Source organism: Chionomys nivalis, chromosome 3 (assembly GCF_950005125.1).
Source record: "Chionomys nivalis chromosome 3, mChiNiv1.1, whole genome shotgun sequence".
Taxonomy (NCBI): Eukaryota; Metazoa; Chordata; class Mammalia; order Rodentia; family Cricetidae; genus Chionomys; species Chionomys nivalis.
In genome coordinates, this window is record NC_080088.1 from 60,395,888 (window position 1) to 60,417,576 (window position 21,689).

The following is a 21,689-nucleotide window of genomic DNA, read 5'->3' on the forward strand; positions in this document are numbered from 1 at the left end:
TGTTCCTAAAGGAAGAAATGCTACGTTAGATCTCCGTGAAGGCTAATAGGAAGGAAACCTTTCTCCAAGGGGGAATAGAACACAGCCTTCCCTGAGTGTAGTGCTGGAGAAACTCCACAGTGGACATGGGTGTTTTTCAGGGTTCGATGAGAACTTGGATGTACAGGGGGAGTTGATTCTTCAGGATGCCTTTCAAGTGTGGGACCCAAAGTCGCTGATCCGGAAGGGGCGGGAGCGGCACCTGTTCCTCTTTGAGATCTCCTTGGTGTTTAGCAAGGAGATCAAAGACTCTTCAGGACACACGAAATATGTTTACAAGAACAAGCTACTGGTAGGTGGGGCAGGTGGGGCAAGACAAGAGTCCCTGCTTCCGTAGAACCCGTGACAAGAAGGGATATGGACATATACAGCTCACCTCTTTCTACCCCAAAGCTCTCCTGGACCAAGGCTCATGCCTCCTACTCTCCCCCACACACATCCTCCACTGTGTACCTTAGAGTTCCAGGTCTTTCTGTTTGCTTTGAGCACCTCCCTCCTCATCCCTCCCTGACTTGATAATCAGACAAATGCCTGCTGGTCCTCTCATCCTGGGTATATGAACAAAATATCTAGTCTGTTAAAGCTTGATTGACAGAAGCCCCTCCCTCAGCCCTCTCCTCTTTGTTGCCTTCCCCTTCCTATCCCAGCCCTAAGTTTCCCCCACTGCCCTCCCCTTCCCCGCCTCTCATAGGCATTTCCTGTCTACAGACCTCAGAGCTGGGTGTGACCGAGCATGTAGAAGGCGACCCCTGCAAATTCGCCTTGTGGTCTGGGCGCACCCCATCCTCAGACAATAAAACAGTGCTCAAAGTAAGTACCAGTCTCTTCCAGCCCAAAACTGGAGTTGGGGTAGTGGGGGAGGGTAGAGAAAGCCGCTAAGACCCCAAAAAGCAGGGTCTAGAGACCACTGAGCCACCGGGTCTCTCTTGGGAATGACAGGATCATGCAGGTGCTGAGAGGCAAATCTACCATGCAGGTGGACCCAGAATGTCAGAGCCAGATATTCTCCTCAAGTTCATAGAGGATGGAGAATGACCCATTGACCTCCCTAACAAGACCCAGTCATCTGGGTTCTGTCCATATGTCCCTTTCCAGTGGCACAAGCAACCAGCCTTTTAGCAAAGGCATCTTCAGTTCAGCTGTTCTGTTTGCTCAGCAGATCGCCCTAAATGTCCTCCACATACAAGGCTCTCTGTTTAGTGCCATAAAAAAGAGCCCCGTGTAATATATGGTCCCTATTCCCTGGAAATGTGTGTTCCAGAAGCTCCACTAAGTCCCAGCAGTCTAGAGGCCTAGGGGTTAGTTCAGCTCCCCAGGTTCAGCTTGGTGTGGAGTCACTGTTGTTGGTGGCACTAGCCTGATTAGGTAGGGATACTGCAAATAGAGCTTTCACTGGTCACTTGTTAGTCAAAGAAGTGTCCATTACCAAGGAACAGATGGTCCAGCTCAGGCAAAAGCTTCACAAGTTGTCCACCCTTAATTTGCAGGATAGTTGCTACCTGCTGTGAAGAATTATCTGAAAAAGGATCCAGGAAGACTGTAGAATATTATTGGCATAAGAGCAGTGCTTCTGATAAGCACATTTAGCAGCCTCGAACCCCGACACTGACTGTCAGCCTGTGCAGGCTGTATGGGTGGCACAGCTGTTAAACATCCTGGCATATACCCATTACCCTCTGGTATATAGCCACTGCTTTTAGATGCCACAATCTCAAGTGCCTCCAGAGCCTCATAGAGTCCTCAGTTCAACCCAGGCCCATCCAGGGCCAATAGCAGATTGGTCAGTGCCTAAAGAATTGTAAAATATTTTTACAAGTCCCCCATAAGGTCTGCATTGAGTCTTGAAGTTGGATGTCTCTGAGATTAAAGAGTCAAAGAATAAAGGGCAAAATAAATTCCCCCCAAAGATTTGGCATTTTTGGGATAACAGCTGCACCTGTCGGGGGGAGTTGAACATGGTTTTTATGAGCAACAAGAGATGGGACTCTCAATGCTTCTTCCTGTGACGCTCTAGGCTTCCAACATCGAAACCAAGCAGGAGTGGATCAAGAACATTCGAGAAGTGATTCAGGAAAGGATCATCCATCTTAAAGGAGCTTTGAAGGAGCCAATCCAGCTCCCCAAAACACCAGCCAAACTGAGGAACAATAGTAAGAGGTAACCAGCACCTCTCCCCAGGCTCTGCTGCCCCGTGTGTCCCAGGAAAGGGGATCAAGGTGACCCTTTGCTCCTAGAGGGAACCGTGCTCTCCTCCATCTCGGAAGAGCCACGAACTCTGCCCATAGTGAATTTTGTCATCTTTAAGCTTCTCACCAGTTACTGCCCGTTAATGCAGCTGGGGTTCTCTGGGCACTGTTTGCTACCAGAATGCGAGAAGAAGTATAGGTTGGGTTACTTCCCCCAAGGACCTTCCAAAAACCACGTCTTGTTCATGGAATGGTTACACAAGAGCAGTAGCCTCTGGAGAGAGTAAATGCTGCCAAAGAAGGGACAGTGGTGGCCCTCTATGGAGGTGGGGAAGGCTCAGGAAGGACAGTTCCTTGAGTGGGAAGGCCTCCACGCTGGTGGCGTGACAGAGGAGTCTAGTGCAGCCCTGGGTAGGCTGCATGATCGAGGATATAGCCGCAGCTCCTGAGGAGTTTTTGTCCTTCACCCTCAATGGTCAGTGACTTCAGGCTGCAGAGGACCTATTTCTTGAATATGTCTGGACCCTTCTGAACCTAACCGTAGATGGCTTCTTAGGTGTCTCTTTCTCAAGTTACCATGTGGTATGATCACTTCCAGTGACTCTGCTAAGGGTGTTTAGAGAAAAGCATACAACAATTTCACATACGTCTTAAAGAAAAAAATATACAGCACAGTGCGGTCCTGAGAGGTGTGGTCACCGGGGGTGGCATGGTTTCCACTCCTCCCCAGTTCACAAATGGCACAAATCAGAGGGCTTAGCTGACCTTTTGGTATTACCCAGGATAAGCAAGATGGTGAACCATTACAGAGTCGTGGCGCTGGAATGCTAGCACGAGAGACGTGGTGACCCAAAGAAGAGTGTGAATGAAACATAGGCACCCCCAAAGTCATGGCCAGAATCAGATCGCTTCCCCAGTGCTGCAGGGACCAATTAAGACTCTATTGAAAAAGACCCATCTTCATTTTATGTGCTCATGTCTAGGCTCGAGGCTTATTTTAGCACTGGAGATAGACCCTGCTTCAGGGAGGTCCAAACTATTATAACGAATGGATTTTCCAGGGCTGTGGTGAGAAGGAAACTTAATTGAGGCTGATGAGGGTCACTCTGAAATCTGAGGTAGAGTTGAGGGTTTCTAGAACACATGAAGGGCGTCTTAGAAATGTCCCCAACTTCTCTCTGTCCCCTACCTCTTCTCTTATCCTACAAGGAATGGAGAGAAACCTCACAGACTTCAGAGAAAACCAGGCAGCCTGTGCTTCCATTGGCTTGGCTTCCCAGATATAGCAGCAGGGTTTATGGAGGAGTATATTGGCTTGGGGGTTGCCACCCACACTCCTGCCTGGATCGGCCCTTTCAGCCCCCGGAACTGGCTTCATCTGGAATGGACCAGAAGGGTCCATAATAGGCCAAAACAGCAGGAAGCAGAAAGTACAGCCGGATCCCAATCACCTCCAAATGGGGAAAGGGGAGGTGGCCCAGACCATCCAAAACAACAGATGATCTGAAGGTTCTTCATTTGGGGCTTTGAAATGCCTCACATCATTTCTTTTCACAGCAGATTTTGCCTTCCTACGAGTGTGTGGCTTATGTTATTAAAATAAGTTGGCATTTTCAAAGCCCACAAGTGGTAAGGAAGCAGTCAACTTAGAAATGTTCTGCCTGGGAGAAACTGCTTTTTTTCAGAAAGATGACCTATGCACACATATGCACTTGCATGGACAACCTCATGCACACGTATGTCCATATACACTCACAGGTATGCCAGATCATAAGTGTTCAGACTCCGTGAGATGGAGTCATTGTATGTGGCACTCTGCCCATGCGGTGGGATTCTCCCGCATCCAGTTTTCCCTCGTCTCTCCAGGCTTTTATCCCTCTGCATCATGGAGCGTGGATGACTTCTGTGAAAGTGTCCATGGGAATAGCTGTGGTTTCCTCTGCTAGTCCTTTAACCTCAACCCACATCTCCCAAGATTTCCCTAACAGACTAGTCAGCAATTCCCAGGCCTCCAACCGTTTCCTCCAAGACTTGACTCTGGGTTCAGCATAGAGTCAGTACACAATCCTAAGGCAGAGCTCTGACAGAGCAATTCACTGTCAAAACTGTAGTGCTAACGCCCGGATCGGGGATCAAGTGCCATAATAGCACCAAGGAGCACAGCTGCCTCTAATGCCGCTGTGAACAGAGCTGTCCCTGCCTTGGGGAAAGAGCCTTTCCCTTCTGTGTTGATGAGAACGCAGCACAAATCAGTATGAAGTCAGTAAGACCCACCAGAAAGAAGACACTAAATGCCCGTTCCATGTGCAGGAGCTAAGCATCGCTCTGGACTTTGCCAAAGATAATCTTCCCTTGAGGATATAACCCAACCCATTTTCTTCTTCAGAAAAAAATACAAATTAAAAATCGCCAGGCGGTGGTGGCGCACGCCTTTAATCCCAGTACTCGGGAGGCAGAGGCAGGCGGATCTCTGTGAGTTCGAGGCCAGCCTGGTCTACAAGAGCTAGTTCCAGGACAGGAACCAAAAGCTACGGAGAAACCCTGTCTCAAAAATCCAAAAAAAAAAAAAATAAATTAAAAATCCATTTTAAGTTTCATGACACAAGCCTATAGTCTCAACTGCTTGGGAGGCTGAGGCAGGAGGCTTGCTTAGACCTGGGTACCCAAGACTGGTGTGAACAAGCATACCAAAACAGCATCTTAGAAAAAAAGAAAAAAAAAAAAGAGTACCTTATCCGTTGTTTTTCTTTTTTTTTCCCCTTATACCAACAACAAGCCAACCCCCATCTGAGTTATAACATGCAGAACCTTGACCTCTGTGGCTACTGAAAAAGAAGCCTGTTAGTTGGCTAGAAACCCAGGTTCTAAGTGCGAGATGTCTTCCTACTGCCTATATCAGACTCAGTAGTTTTTGTTGCTGCCGTTTTTAATGCCCCATCTGCAGTATGGGCTGGAAAGGGACGCAGGGCCTGTGTCGTGCTGTGCTCAGTCCTGCAGCCGTCATGTGCTTGGATGGATGAGCTTTCATGGAAATCACATAGGCTACGCCCATTAACGGGATAATGCTAGACAGTCCTGCTAGGGCTGCTCAGCCACCGCTTTGCCGAGCCAGCTGGGAAAGCCTTGTGTGCTCGAAACCCACAGTGGCTCCCCCCACTCCCACCCCTGTTTCTTTTCTCTCTTCTTCCTGCAGGGATGGGGTAGAGGATGGTGACAGCCAGGGGGATGGGAGCAGCCAACCAGACACCATATCCATCGCCTCCAGGACCTCTCAGAACACAGTGGACAGTGACAAGGTAAGACAGAGTCCCAACCCGCCTTCCCTCCACCCAAACTTGCGGTTGGTTTAGCCAGCCCTGGAGAATTGTGCTCAAAATCCCTCCCACTCCGGAGCCAAACAGCAGGACCCAGCTGTACCATGCCGACTGAGGGGGACGTGCAAGGCTGGATCAGGAGAGCCATGCCATGTGAAAAGGTGAACAGTAAGAGAGGTGAGGTGTCTGATCCCTCTGAAACACTGCACTGGGCTGCTGAAGTGCTGCCTCAGGAGAAAGGACCTCAGAGAGGCTGGGGTAGGGATATTGTCCTAAGACACCAGTAGCTGTGGCTGGCTCCTATTTAAAATGGCTCAATGGGGGCATATTTCAAAATTACACTAGTGGTTTGGGAAATAGCCACATGGACACGACTCTGTAAGGGACTTTGACCCAAAAGGACTCTAGTGGGTAAATGACACTCTTCCCTGGCCACGTACCTGGGAGATTAGGGACAGAGAGACCGGAAAGTGTCATATGAAGGAAAACGTCGTCCTCTAAGGAATCCTGATCACTTCACTCCCACACTTTGAAGCAAGCAAGCCGCACTAGGAGCTCTGAGGGGAATGCAGAAAAGAGACCGTACCCCATGGATTTGCTCCAGCTGCCTGCAGAAAGCAGTAGCTGACTCTGCAGCAAAGAGAGGAGGGGCACAGGGCCCAGGGCCCCTCACATGTACTTCCCCACAGTCCAGAACATGAGGTAATTCACTGCTGCATATTTGCAATGTTTCCGATGAACTTAGACTTTTCCAAACACTTCTTGGCCCTAGTTCCTCCTGACCTAGTCCTTCAGGCTGACTTTCAGCCTCAAGCAATAGGCTACGTCCATACTTCAGTTAATCTAAGTTAGGAGTACTTTTCTGCATTCATTAGTTTTTTTTTCTTGGAAAAAAAAAAAGCCACTGAGATCTAAGTGTGGGGACTGTGCCCTAACCCTGCTGTGATAATGGTGCCACGTCACCCTAACCACACTTTATTAGACTCAAGGACATTAGAGTTTAATTCCATCTGGCGGCTGCTGTCATGTTTTAAAGCCATTTTCACTAGCCGAGTAAATGGAACATTTGAGGTTTTTCTACTTATGAAAACACGAAGGAAACTATTTCTGTGTTTTCCTGCTCCTCCGGTCTGTTGTCTAATCATACAACTAGACTCTCCTGTGAATAAAAGTGTTCTTTTCCTTAAGCAGTCCCTGGTTGGTAAGTCAAGTATGCTATTGCCCATGTTCAGACATAGACTTACAGCTTTGTTGTTGGGGTACTCACCCCTCGCAGCTGCTAACCCATCTCCCAGGACCCTGACACAGACATAACCCCCTGAGCTGGGGTCTCTTGTCTGTTTCTTTTCTTGCTGGCAGGTAAATGAGGCTAGGCTGCACGATTGACAGCAGGCCTTTTAGTATGAGCAAGGGATGCTAATACTTAAACTTCTCTCTAAGTAAAACTGAGGGTCCTCCAAGTGACTCACCGAAGAAGATTTTAGTGGTCAGTGTTAAAGCAGGAAACAGAACTCAGGCCCGACCAGTGCCCTATTTTCCCTCCCTCTAGAAGCCAGAACTCTCGGTGCTGAGTTCGCCCAGCAGGGTGTCCTTTCTATACACGCCACACACAGACCAGACACATATTCCTGTCCAAGCACCTGCCGTGTGCCCAGCCACGTGCTGGAGATTGTGAAGAGATGTGCACTGTCTGTTGATTGTGACTCCCATCCGTGCAATTTCTTGTTTGCTGTTGTCTCTATGGCCTGGCCATTGGTCCCCGATGCGGACATGGGCTGTGTCTGTCTGTTCCACGGCTGTATTCCTGGCATGCAGCGTATGTCAAGGCTCGGAAACTATTTGTGAAATCGATGAATATAGATATGTACTGTTAGGTCTCAGAGAACTGAGGATTAAGAAGCCACTTAAAACAGTTTTCCAAAAGCATCTAAGTATACAAACATCTTATTTTTTAAGACATTAGAGAATCAGGGCAGGTTTGAACAGAAAACTTAGTAAGCTGGACTACTTGCCCTGTTGGGACCATCAGTCCCCAGCCACCTTTTCTGGCCAGGCAGAAGGTGAGGAGGTGATCAGTTCTGCTCCATATATGAAGCCTAGAAAAACCACTTGTTTTCAAACGAACATTGTAATAGCCTGTTGATGGTGATGCACTCCCAACCCAGCAGTGAGGACTCCTGTGACCTGCTTCTCTGTTCAGCAATTTCTCGAACTCATAGGTGTCATCAACAGGGTCCTTCCACCTCTCCTAGGAGACCAGAGAAGCCTGGTTTCCAGCTAACCAGATAAAAGACTCTAGCCTGACTCAGAAGGGTAACTGATGACGGGAAAGGTCAGGTTAGGGACCTCACAGAAATCAGTCACTCCAGCAGTGGGCTTCCTTCAGCATTGCCAGATCTTCCTCCTCAGATGCAAAGGAATGACTTGCATTGGCGCTGTTGGTTGGCTGAAGGGTCCTGGGGAGCCCACTTAGGGCTGATGCATGCCCCCAGTCACCCGTTGCGCTTGCACACCCATAGTATGATGGAAAGCGTTTAAACATGGCTGGATAAACCCCAGCTCCAACGCCACTCTGTCACCTTGCCCAGGTTATCATATCAGTTTCCCCATCTATTAAATAGGGAAACGATGCCATCTCACAGAGTCGCTGGGAAGAATAAGTGGCATATGTCTACCTGGTCGGCTGGCTGACATTCAGTACAAGCTAACTTGCAGTATTGTGGTACGAATATGATGCTTAAGCAGACTGGGAGGGATTTCATGAGTTCTTGAGCAGATTCCAATCTCTGGTTTCATCATTATCACCGCTGTCAGCACCTTCTTATCTGTGTTGGTCCTAAGATGAGGTGACTTCTTTAGTTGACCTGTCTGTAAAGAGAGAGGCATTTCCCCTCCCCTCTGCATGTGAGCCTCGGGACTCTTCAGGCATAGACGTGTGTTGCTAGCCTTGACTCGTGGGTTGGTTTATTATTAGTGGATTATGATCTACTTCTGTCTGACATTGAATAATCAAAAGTTTACTACTTTTGAACAATGGTAGGTCCTTGGGCTGTGGGTATTTAGAGACATGGGTCATATCATTTTTCTAGTCTTTGAAGGTTATATTAGAAGTCTTTGGTTTCTCCAGCTGTGATTATATTAATATGTTCCCAGATTATTCCATTTCCTGGGCTACCTCCCATTGGACTTCTTCAGTGTATCAATTCTATATAAAACAGGATAGCTATAAGGGTTGGCAATTTGAGCATGAAATCTGACCCTGAATATATGCTGTAGCATTGCTGCATTCAGAACTTCCCCTAAGATGCTCATGGTGTCTCTTCTAGTACCCAGTGTTACTCGTGTAATATCTATGCCTTTTTCATGGACAGACTTAGTGAGGCAGGTGACTTAGAAATCTGAGTATAGAACAACTTTGTGTCAGCTCGATTCTCTGGTCTAGACCCATCCCGTGTTCCAGCATGTTCTGAATATAAAGAACTCCGTTCACTATGTTAGCTACATCTCCCAAAACAACCTTCTGTTCCTTCTTCCATGTTCTTGCTTTTTAGCAAGAAAGGCCAGTATGCAGCGTCCTTTCTCACCTGCCCCTATTCTAGTCTCTCTCTAAGGCCTTAGGAGATGGAAATTCTACCTCCTTTCCCTGGGGCAGGGGAGCGGGGACTATTGGCTTAAGCTGTGAACCTCCCCCTTAGTGAGAACCTAGTTCATTATTCGTAATTCTGCATTAAACCCTTGCAAAGCTGAGCTGAGCGCCTCCGTAGATAAATCCACTAATCGCTCTCCCAGACTTGCTTTTGTTTGATCCTCAAATGGATCTACATAATTAGGTTTTCCACAAGCCTACATTGCACAAAGGTGCTGTTTCTTCAAGGCAAATGAAAGTGCTTACTTCATCCCACAGTGGGCCAACCCTGGTCTGTGGGGTTTGCTAGGGCTGCTCAGAGCAGGACAGCCTCCCCTCAGGCCCCTCCCCTTGAGACCTTGAGTTCTGGGGCTTGAGTTCTGTGCTACCACACAGCAAGTATCTGGATCCACAGAATTCTGGTCAAGGAAGGCAGTGATGGGGCGTCAGTGAGGAGACTCTTCTTTCACGCCATGGATGTCTGCCAGATGCTGATGGTAGAATCCAGACATCTGCACTATGATGAGCCTGGTGCATGCATTCAGGGCAGGCATGAGGGATGTAGCCAATAAAGTTGGATTGAATTAAACAACACAGATCCTCGGGGAGATACCCTCTATGCAAAAAGCACTGTTAACCTCTAGACATGTCCACACTAACTGAAGAGAGAGATGTTGAAATGAAATTGAACTGTGGGCACAGTTCTCTATAAAAATTAATAAGGAAATGGACACTTTCAAAACATCTTACAATTGGTGTGGGATTTGGATGCAGAACCTAAGTAATGAGCTGGTGTGAGCCAAGATACAGGGTAGATCAGGAATGCTGGTATGACACGGAATGGGGAGATACGTGGAGAAGAACGGAGGTTTGAGAAGCTGGTGTTAACGCTTGGTGTTAACTGTGAATTATCAGTTCAATGTAGTGGGTTATGACCAGTTTTGATTTAATGATTGGGAAAAAAGAATAGCATCTCCATGTCCTGATGAGACCATCAGAGAAATAAACACCTCGTTTATTTTCATTCTATGTAAAACTTATTCTGGATAGAAAAGGAACGAATCACTTAGAGAAAGGGGGAATCTCTTCAATTAAATAGTTCATGAGTGCAAAAACAGTAGATAGTCTTATAGAGTACAGACAGAGATAGAGCTCCTCAAAGAATGCACCCTAAGTCCAATCCCTCACATGTGGAGCCTTAACTGAGATTCCCATACATGTGATCTATTGAGGGCATACAAGGCAGATACAAATGTAGTTCAGATGGTATTAAGCTCAGTCTGATCCCTCCTGAACCTTCAGGCAGGAATCACCAACTGTGCACTACCTGAGGCAACTACCAGTTGTGTGCTTCCTGAGGCAAGGCTAACTGCATACTGCCTGAGGCCACCGCCAGCTGTGCACTGCCTGAGGCCACCGCCAGCTGTGCACTGCCTGAGGCCATCGCCAGCTGTGCACTGCCTGAGGCTATCGCCAGCTGTGCACTGTCTGAGGCCACCGCCAGATGTGCACTACCTGAAGCAAGGGCCTTGGTCTTTCATGTCAGATGGGAGCTTTGAGCGGCCAGTAGGCACAGAGCTGTGGCTGCACGGGCAGGAAAGGAGATCCAGATAGATTTCGTCGCATCTATGGCAGGGAGCATGTGATTGGTAGTAAAGAGATGGATCCTAAGATCAGGCCTGGACTCCATACTGACTTGCTCATGATCTAGGATGGCCACATTATGTCACAATTTTATCAAAGAGAACAGTGAATGTCTTTCCCAGAGTTCTGAAGGACCAGATGAGATCATTTCTAAAATGTGTGTGGGACTCAGGGACCCCAGGGCCCAGGGAAGGTCTTCACCTCAGCTACCCAAGACAGGAAAATAAACAACATGCTACCTGAAGTTTGAAGAGGCCACAGGCTACTGAGTTTGGTCTCTGAAGAGATAGCCAAATACCAACCAGTGTGGAGACAGAGACTAAGCTCACGTGATGTCTTTTACTTGAGAAATTCTTAAGACCCAAAGAGGACCACCCAAACTGGGATTGAGACATGTGATCATGACAGATGTCTTGGTCAGCTGTGTATGCCATCTGCTGTCCACCAGGCCATGAGAACTTCTGAGGTCCCAGGCAAGCCTGTGAGAAATGGGCTATAGCTCTTTTTTTACTGAGTCTTTGGAGTCAGTGGGCTTTAAGATTTCAGAAACTATCCCCAGATAGAGAGGGGGATGCTGCCTCCAATTCCATCACAAAACACTTCAGAAGAATATGCAGTTGTACCTCTACCTACCAGGCCTGGGGGTGGATGTATTGGAATTTGAACCTTAAAAGCAATGTAGTCTTGATTCTCAGGTGCTCACACCCCAGTCCTCAGTGTGCTAGATTGTAATCACAGCATAAATCTCAGTTAAAAGGATTCTGATTTTCCTCGTTATCTTAGTCCTTTCTTGTAAGAAAATACCACTTTCACTTTACAATTTCAAGCCCCAAATGTGGTTTAGGTTTTTTATTTATTTATTTTATGTTATTTAATGTCTCATCTTAAAGTCCAGGGCTAGACTTGAAACTCATTATTTTTTCCAAGCATAGTTTTCCCGTTGTTCTTTTCCACGGTGCTTGGGTAGCTGGGGGAGAGGAGATGGCAGAGGAGTCCAGGACCGTCAGGACACCTGTAGCCCCATCTGTGGGTGCTTTGTCACCTCCTGAAAATGCAGTCCCCACTTCTCAGTGATGTTTGTCACAGCATCAACTTGGCAGATGAGTGGTTCGAGTCCCTGCAATGTCCACCAGATGACAGGAAATGCACTTCACTGCCTGGGGACAAAGAGTAAAACCTTTCCTCCTGACCTTATAGTAATTAATAAGTCTCAGTAACATTCCATCATTTAATTTTTCCCCCTCGAGAAGCCAATCATCAGAACTGCCAATCATCTGAAAAAGCAAGTAAGTGTCATGAAAGGCAGTGGCTGGTGAGGACTTTGTTGAGCCTGGGCAGTTAACTGGAACCTTTGGGGATCCTCTGCCAGGGTCAGAACCTTCGGCTACACAAAGTATCTTTGTTCTAAGTGTTGGCATGGCATGGATGTCCTCACTGAAGGACTGGAGAGGGTTTAGGAAAGTTATATACCAATGGTTAGAGCTATAAGTAAAGGCTGCAGGCATTACCCAAGGCCTTGGGTCATTCAGGGTGAGCCTGAAATTTGGAATCAAAAATTTAGAGAAGAGAGCCTGGGGGTGGTGGCCTAAGTCTTAAATCCTAGCACTCAGGAGGCAGAGGCAGGTGGATCTCTGAGTTTGAGGCCAGCTTGATCTACAGAGCTAGTCCCAGGACAGTCAGGGCTTCATGGAAAAACCCCCTCCTGGAAAACCAGAAACAAAAAGAAGTAGGAAATTTAGAAACACCCCAGAAATCATCAAGCCTTCAATCACCAACCAACATCCTTCATCGTTGAAAAGTAACCAAGTGACTTATTCAGAGTCACGAAGTCACTCGATGACAGTGTGACCTGATAGTCAAACCCAATTCCGTCTCCCCAGTTCCATCAGATTTAAAACGGTACCGTTGCTGTGCCCTTCATAGTTCAGCTTGTTGATCTGCAGAAAAGAAGTACCACTGCTGCCCACTTCTTGCACTGCTGCTGCTCCACCCACCCCCGTAGGCAGTGAACCCTCAGCAACCCTGAGCGAGTTGCAAGGTGCTGCTATAGCCCATACTGGCTCTGGGCTGGCGTGTGAGTAGCAATTCCTATCACAGACTCTTTAATACCAAGGACTGATGACCCACACCGTGGCCTTGATGGGGGTGTGATTCTGCCCCAGAGTCGTTCAGCCTCCCAAGAAGATTCCCGTCCTGTCGGGCTCTGAGCACATGGCAGTGAGTTCTGGGATGCAGCAAGGCTGATCCCTATCTTGGAGCTGCGTGGGAGGAGCGAGTTTCCAGAACCAACTCAGCTCTGCTGTAGTTGCGCCAAGTTTGTACCAAGGGAAATCCTATTTCATTGTTAACGTCTCGGTGGAAGGCGAAAGCAAATCTGAAAACAAGCCACAATGTTCAAGTGGATTAACTGGCGGCAGACCAGGGCAAACAAGACCCAAGTGAGTACGCCTCCAGTCCCACATGTTCTTCCGGGGACAGGGAGATGGACAGATGGACAGGCAAACACAGTTTGGAGGACAGAGGTGGAGAGCAAAGTGACAGCATTCGGGGCAAGTACTGGAGGATTCCATAGAGTCCTGTCTGCATTCTGTTTCCTCCTTAGGTGAGGAAAAGTATTGTGCATTTGGAAAGAAGGAAGGAAGGAAGGAAGGAAGGAAGGAAGGAAGGAAGGAAGGAAGGAAGGAAGGAAGGAAGGAAGGAAGGAAGGAAGGAAAGAAGGAAGGAAAGAAGGAAAGAAGGAAAAGAAAGAAAAGATTGACTTTGCTTGGTGGGTGGGTGGGTGGAGCAAGCTGGGAAGCCTGGTCTCCAGAGCTCCCGGATGAATAGCAGTGACTTTGGGATTGTGATGCTGTGTTGACCTCTTTCAACAAGTGTGATCATTAGCCCTTTGAAACCTCAAGCAGAAACTGCACGGGGAATCAGTGCAGTGTAGGGTGGACAGTGCAGACTGACGCTGGTTTGAAGGCATGGCTTTGTGGAAGCTGATGTTCCTTCTGTCCGAGTGTGCTTTGATGAAAAAACGGTACCTGATGCTGTAACATAGCATTCTGGGGAAAGCCTCTTGGGCTGGCTTTCCCACCATTGCCCTGATTCTTGACCTTGAGCGCTGGTTGAAGTGCCTTGCCTGGGTTTCCCTTTCTGGCAGTTGAGCGCCATTTGGTTCATTACTGTTGGCTTCTGCAACCCATCATGACCACTGTGGTGAGGGGGTGGGGAGTGTAGCATTGGAATGAGGTCATGTGATCATTGTTTACCCTGTTTGGTAGATTTCTCCAAGGAGCTACACTAAGGACATAATTTTTACCTTGGACATCTCCCAGGAGCGACAGGCAGCAGGTGCCCCTTTGAGGAGCAGCCACCTCTGCGCTGATGACTGTCTTATGAGAGAAACTGCTCTAAGTAGTTAGGGTATATATGGATCAAACCTTAGAGAGTGCCCACCCCTCCCCACTACTGCCCTGCTGTGGATGGGTGTGGCCTTGTGTTTGCTGGAGCAGCCATTTCCCTATCGCAGGATAGTTAGATTTCTGTCTCTTTGTAGTGACTTAATCCTGAGTCTTATGAGCTTCAAGAAGGCCAAAGACAGTCTTCTTTTAGAGTGCTGCTTTTGGTCCTGTTTGAATTTATTTTTTTTCGAGGCAGGGTTTCTTTGTGTAGCTTTGGCTGTCCTAGAACTCACTCTGTAGATCAACTTCCTCTGCCTCCCATGTGCTGAGATTAAAGGCATAGGCCACCACTGCACAGCCTGTTTGGAATTGTTAACAGACAGAGCTTCCAGAGGGTAATTCCCACAGACCCTATGAGGCCCTGCTGATCCGAGCCATGGTTCGCTCTTGCCTCCATTGCTGTCTGCCCTACCCCTCTGAACTTTATGATCTACTTATAGAAAGGCAACAGCAAACGCAAGAAGTAGATGCAGCTTTCTCTAATCCCTGGCTCCTTCGAGGTTGCATTGTCTCTGCTGCATGAGTGAGTTTCAGAAGGTTCCTTGTTTTTCTGTAGCATACTTGCAATGAGGAGCGGGTTGGCTTGGTGAATAGAAGATAAGAAAATTCTCCTCAGGATTCGGGGTTATGCTATCTTTGTATCTGGTTGATAATTCATCAACCATTTGTTAAGCTCCTACCCTGCACCTTGCACAGTTCCAGACACAGAGGCCAAGGCTATAAGTAAAGACACAGAAACATTGCTTGGAGCGTTTGCTGCTGTGAGCCCAGGTATGGTCAGTTTAAGTTAGGCATTGTGAAAAGATCCAGTCCACAGAGAGGGGAAACTGGGAGTGTGCTGCACTCAGATCGTGGACTCTGACCTCCACGGTGCGGAGCCCGCCATCTCAGCTCTCCACTCCTAGGGAGAACAGTGAATCTTGATCTCATTCATGATGCTTTCCTTGACACCCTCCCCCCCCAAAAAAAAAATTTGCAGGATATGTTCTCTGGCATTTAACTTTAAAGTAAACTGGCTGAAAGTCCAAATCAGTAAACTTTCTGTTTAGACGACAGGCTACTGGGAAAATTTCCCACATTTTAAAACAGGACAAGGTCAGTGGGGAGGAGAACAGAAAACTTCATCAAATGTGTTACCACACTAAATTCATTTTTTTTAAAATTCTGTGTCATTGAATTGAGTGTCCCTGATAACTGGAACCCTGAATTTGCTCTATACAGGATAGTCTCTGCCCTTGCCTGCAGCCCTGAGTTCACACCCAGGTGTCCTGCAGGTGACCATAGGCAGCAGCCATGCAGGTGTGTGTGTGTGTGTGTGTGTGTGTGTGTGTGTGTGTGTTCCTCGAATGAGACGAATGTGCTGACTCTCACTTTTTGCCAGTTTCTGTGGGGAGCATCAGAGACATTGCTGAGATGAATGTGTCTGTTGAGATACGCTTCATTTACCCCAGGACAATGCTGCTTTGAAAGACAAATTTAGCCTGGGAGCCGGGAAGATTTTGACACTAAAAGTCAAATTCATCCTTGCCTTGAAGTTCATCTTCCTTTCTAGTCTCCTTTGTATCAATTTTGAGCCCAAAATATTAATTCTAATCCTGGATAATATGTCAAAGAGCAGTGCTTCTGAAACATTTGTATCCAAAAAAAGTACATTATTTTGATATAGAATCAGACTTTTAAAAAACACATGGGAATTATGAAAAAGTTTCCCTATCATCTTTACCCAAACCATTTTGTAGTTTCTCTTGCTCAGCTAATCCAACCTGTTTTCTTTAATTAAGGGATATACTCTGGGACTTTTAAATAATTATTGAAGCATTGGTGCACTTGCAGTATAAAATGTTTATATTCTTCTAGAGACCTTCCTTTAAAATATAAAACCTTAGACATTTATTTGTTCTTTTTATTTATAATTCTTTAAAAAAAAAAACTTTCAGGCTGTTAAGATGGCTTAGAGGGCGAGGATGCTTGCTGCCTAACCCAGGGACCTGGACTCGGTATTTGGAACCCACTTGGTAGGAGGGAGGAAATGGGCTCCCACAAGTTGTCCTCTGACCTGCATATATACACCATGTCATGTACATGCAAAAATAGAGAAGAAGTGTCAAAAACAAAAGCCTTTCAGACAGAGGTAGCGCATAGTAAGTACTGGTTTAGATTTTCCCATGTAATAAATCTGCAATATTATTTCACGGCAGGGAGTGAAGTTGCTTCCTTTTTCGTGGTGGCACACGCCATTACTGCAGCACCACAGTGCATTTAACATTGTCCATTGATGGGAATGCAGGATGGTTCTAGTCTGTTGCCCTTGCTAACAAGGTTGTACTTAGTAACCTTGTGCTAATACCATTTTCACACTTGTTATTAACAAGTTACCTCCCTGGAAGTAGAATTACTGCATCAAAGGGAATATACATTTTAAATTTCAATAGGAATGTAAATAACACCTGACATCGATCCCTACTCCCCAGGTGTGCGTATGAGTACTGGTTGCACCGCAGAGTTGCACCCTGTCGTCAAGATCATATTCTCCAATCAGCCAGATACTTTAAAGTAATCTCTATTCATTTTGCTCTTTTACAGTTTGGTTAGCTGCCAGTGTTGTGTCTATTTATGTTTCTATTATCTTTATCGAAACTTGTAACGCTGCATCTGTGTACCGCAGGAGAGCGGTAACTCTGAATAGTTATTATTTATAAACTTATTCTTATAAGATGCATTCTAAGCATCCGATTTATAGTAAACTTTAAAATGTCTCCAAGTGTGAAATACGTGTACTAAAATACACAGCACAACTGAAGATGTTCGTGGATCAGTTATAGTAAGCCGATGCAGCCATGCAGACGGTGAAGTAGAACACCACCCATTTCTCAGAATTCCCATGCACTCTCCTGGACACAGTCCTGAGTTTCTTGCCCTAGGGGAAACCATACCCCTCACATTTATAGGATTCTTATCTTATAGCCTCACCTCCTATATAAATGCCCCTTAGTAATATAATTTCAATGGGACTAGTAATGTAGTTTTTCTGGTTAGCATCAGACCCTGTATTCTTTTCTGTTTCAATTTTGTCACTTACCATTGTTTTATGGGATCCATCCATGCTGATGTGTAGAGCTGTTGGGTCATTTTCACTGTTATGCAGTATTCTGCCCTGTGAATACATGAAACTTTGTCCATTCTTTGCACAGAAGGTTGTGAGATGCTTATTATGAACTGGCGTACACAGTTCAGCTTTTCCAGTTGTTGAACTAGGAATGGAACTTCTAGGTGGTAGGTCGTGTATATGTCTCTTGAGCCAAATTACATTCCTCCCACTGTGCCAAGGACTCTCAGTTGTTCTGCCTTGCCAGACTGTGGTCTGCTGGGCTGTAGTAACCCCAGCTTCTGGTGTTGTGTTTCTCTGATTCCTCAAAGGACTGCACATTTTTGCACAGCTCCCTGGGCCTTGAATTTCCTCCTTCCCAAAGTTGACCCAAGCATTTTATCTGTGTCTAGTAGACTGCTTGGAGATTTGTATGTTTTTTTCTTAATTCAATGCTAGGAGTTTATATTTTAGTTATGAGTCTATGTGATTATAAATGTGAATATCTGTTCTTAGTCTGTGGCTTGTCTTCCTATTCTCTGTTTTGCATCTTGATAAGCATATAATTTCATTTTTTAGGCAATATACCGATAAGTTAGGGTGTCATGGGATATGACAAAAAAGCATTTTTTATATTTAGTATTTCAAAATAGCTTACCATTTATGTATTCACAGAAGAATGTACTGATATGAAGACAACACATACTACAGGTTTCTGTCAGCCCCTAAATTCTGAAAAATAAGAACTAGTAAATTATTTAAAATGCCTTCATGTTATTCTTTACTACACATCTAGTGTATGATAATAGCGTGGAATTAACGCAGTGAAACCTGTTAGCAGAAAAATGAGAAATACAATGAGTTTGGCACTTAGCTGCCCAACAAACGGATCCAAGATGTGGGAAGGAAGTCTGTGCATGACAAAGCCAAACATCTGTACCTACAACAAGCTCTTCAGTGTCGATTTTATGGGCAGCCTTTTGGCTTTTGTCTTCAGCTCCTTGACATGTAGGAGAACTGAGTTATTTCTGTCTGTTGTTACAAAGACCAAGCAATCAGCATCTAGGGGAATACAGAAAAGCCAGAACTGATAGAGAAATTCGCTCCAACACTGTTGTCTGCCGTCTGCTCACTCACTGTTACGAGAAGGCTCTTGATAAACAAATGGAGAGTGAACCTATGAATCCAAGGTCATGTGCTTGGCATTGTGGACAGAGTCCTAACATCAAAGCTTCTGATGTGAGGGGTCCGAGATGGTTCCACATTCAGCTTTCCTAACTAGACCGTACTGTGGCAGTGGAGATGTTGGGAGTGGGAGGAAGGTCAGCTCACAAAGGAAAACAGGATAACCTGGGCAAAGAGAGTAAGTTTGCTTGGTTGAAGTTTGTGGTTTATGCGCTAAGTTGAGGGAAATAAATGATAGGTCAGGTAGATAACGGCAGGGTGCTGTACACCCTCTATTTACACTTTTCTGAGCATCATCCAAGAAACCGTGATCTCTTCGTATAGCGACTGAAGAATTGCCTTTCTCTTCGTGAGGACTTCAGTGGGCTCCACCATTAACCCGGCACATGTATTGGCGCTCTCCTTCCCTCTCCCATCAGTGTTCAGTTCATCACCTCCTCTTCCCCACATTGTCAAATGCCTCCTTTCCCCTGCCATGTAACACATGTGACGTCATGCTCTGACGAGCTGCAGCTGGATGTCTCTGCTCCTGATTCTTCTATCTCTCCCACCTTCCTCCATCTTTCTGTTACTTCACTTCCAACACCCATAACAAAAGATCTGAACCCATACCTCTGCAGTGACTTCACCCTGGTGGGGCTTTGGTATTCATCATCCGCCACCTTTTTTCTGAGTACCTGCTATGTGCTGTGTACTGTTCCAAGATGGAGGTGTAGTGGTCTGATAAACAAACACACTGACCCCATAAACACGGGACTCAGCTAAAGACCCAGGAAACCAATAGGCAAGGACACAGTCCGAGGGGTCACCATGTACATGCACACTGCTAGAAGTGTGTGACTCGATGTCTTGTCCTTCCTTAGTCTCAGAACCAGACAATTATTTCCTTTTCTTCAACCCAGTTAACTGCTGTGACTTCTGTATTTGGGGCAGAAGCAACGTCATTTTCCCAGGTCCCCAGGTGTGTGACTGTCAGAACATTTTTGGCCCAGTCTCTGATAGCCAGTGTGCTGCTAAGTCCTATGGGTGATTCCCTCTTACTTTCCCACAACCACTGTAGAAGGTCTGTCCTTGAGCCTGGCTTCACATCATTGTGTAATATAGAAAGTTTGTCCTTGGGTGTGTCAGCAACAGAAGCTTAGCTCTGAACCCTTGCAGCATCCCCAAGACCTTCTACTTCCTGACGGTCCCAATCCTTGCCTCCTGTCCTGCCCCACCCTGTTTCCCTGGTCACCTGCAGACCTCTCCTCTCTGGTATATATGCGATCATCTTCACTCTTTTTTCTTAATTCATGTCTTCTGTCTTCCGACCTGTATACTGCCTCGCTGTCCCTTCAGGTTTCTTTCCTGTCCTGATAGACTAGTCTCTTGGGAAGACTCCTCCTATGATGCATCCCCTGCACTATTAAACTGCTTCCTGGCATTTCTCCCTCAGCACTCTGTGAGACAGTAGCTACCTCTTCCTCTGTCCACTACTGTTTCTCATGAGTGGGTTTTTATCTCACCCACTGACTCACTGGGTCCATGAAGACAGGGTTCACGACTGATACCAAGTGTTATCTTCAGCAACACCAAGGGGAAAATGGCATCTACGGGAAGTACTCAGAAAGAATGGCTTGCTTTGTATGTGTATCTCCTATTTGTCTGTATTTATGAATCAGTGTGCTTTCAAGTATATTTTCCACATGCTTAAGAGGCATTTGCTGAATGGTTTAGGACAGGGTGATGCTGACTTCCCCTGGTCATCAGGCCTATGACGTTACACAGCAGTGAGTGATGACCGTGGCTGGCCCACGTCAAAGGCTACCAGAGCTGAGGTCTGGGCTTGCTTTTCTTTCCCACCTGCTTTGAGACCTCTTTTCTCTTAATATGAAAGACTAATCTTGCTGCTAAACACAAAAGGGGACCAAGTGCATGTACATATGTGTGTGTTTGTGCTTATATGTCCATATACACATATATGTGTCTGTATATACATGTATACATATATGTATATATGAAGGAAATACACCAAAATATAAATTATGGTTATTTCTGGTAGGTGGCTTTTTATATTTCTCTACAATATGACATAGTATTTTTATTAACAACAACAAAATCCCTAATAGGCATTATTTTTTAAAGGCTAGAAAGAGCTGAGATTCTTAGCTGATACAATTGTCTTCTATATGCACCCAGGATTCCTGGTGGGAAGCAGAGTTCTTGGCCTCTCATTGGTGTCTCAAGGTTTGAAAAAGTGACCAGAGAGTAAATTTAGCTGATTTGCATATGGACCAAAGTTAGGAGCAGAGGAACTAACAACTTTTATTGGAAAGGTTCAGAGCCTTGGACTGTGTTGGCAAAGAGAAGGGAAAATCCAGAGGCAGGAGGATGAGAGGGGCCTGATGGCTTCTTCACCGGGCTCTGCTATGTAGAGATGGGAGGGAAAGGCAAGGGAGATCCTGGAACATAGAAGTACGTGTAGAGACTTCACACAGAGATAACCCCTGGAAAGAGAGGAAGCCCCATTCAAGCTTGTTTGGGAGAGGAGGGTCTCCAGAGCAACTCCAGATGGCAGAGAAGGCTCCTTTTAGAGGCCACTTTCATGGACATCAGAGTTTCTGAGAGGAAGGAGGTCCTTGTCTCGCGGTCAAGGACCTTCCACACACGCCATCCCTTTCTCCTCGGCTACAGTCAGAGACAGAGGGAAAGTTTCCGATAAACTTGAAACCATAAAGTTACACGGAGCGAGCAGTTTCAAGGATATTGCCCAGACTGTCCAGGTTCAGATTCAATCAGAGTTTTCCCTGATGAGAGTAAGAAACGGGAAGAGAAAAGGTAGGGAGATACTGCTGGGGGTGACAGGCTTCTTTCTGGAGGGGACACCTGGTCTGTCCTGGCAAGGTACCTCACATACGGACCTACTACTTACGCTGCCCAAACGGTACCCCACACCTCCATCCCTTGCCCATCTCCTCCCCGCAGGGTGTAGGGTGGAGAGCTCTGAGCTTAGGGTGCAGTAAATGTGCCTTCGGTCCCAGGAGTCCTTAGCAGAGTAGTAGCCTGCATGAAGGAGCTAAACAAGAAGCCACACAAGTTAATCCTTGAGAAGAGTTTGAGCTAAAAATGTTTTCTGGTACTGATGTTTTTCATACGTGTGCACACCTACACACACACACACACACA

At 46.3% G+C, this 21,689-nt stretch overlaps 1 protein-coding gene across 22 annotated transcripts in view; it reads left to right on the forward strand.

Moving 5' to 3' along the window:
• The window catches only part of Kalrn (kalirin RhoGEF kinase), a 615,547-nt gene that overhangs the window by 404,677 nt on the left and 189,181 nt on the right, over nt 1-21,689 (forward strand). For all 22 annotated transcript variants that reach the window (XM_057764996.1, XM_057764997.1, XM_057765000.1 and 19 more), the window contains exons 30-33: nt 141-331; nt 748-849; nt 2,054-2,196; nt 5,419-5,521. In XM_057764996.1, coding sequence (XP_057620979.1) covers nt 141-331; nt 748-849; nt 2,054-2,196; nt 5,419-5,521 — 539 coding nt within the window. The remainder of the gene's footprint in view (nt 1-140; nt 332-747; nt 850-2,053; nt 2,197-5,418; nt 5,522-21,689) is intronic.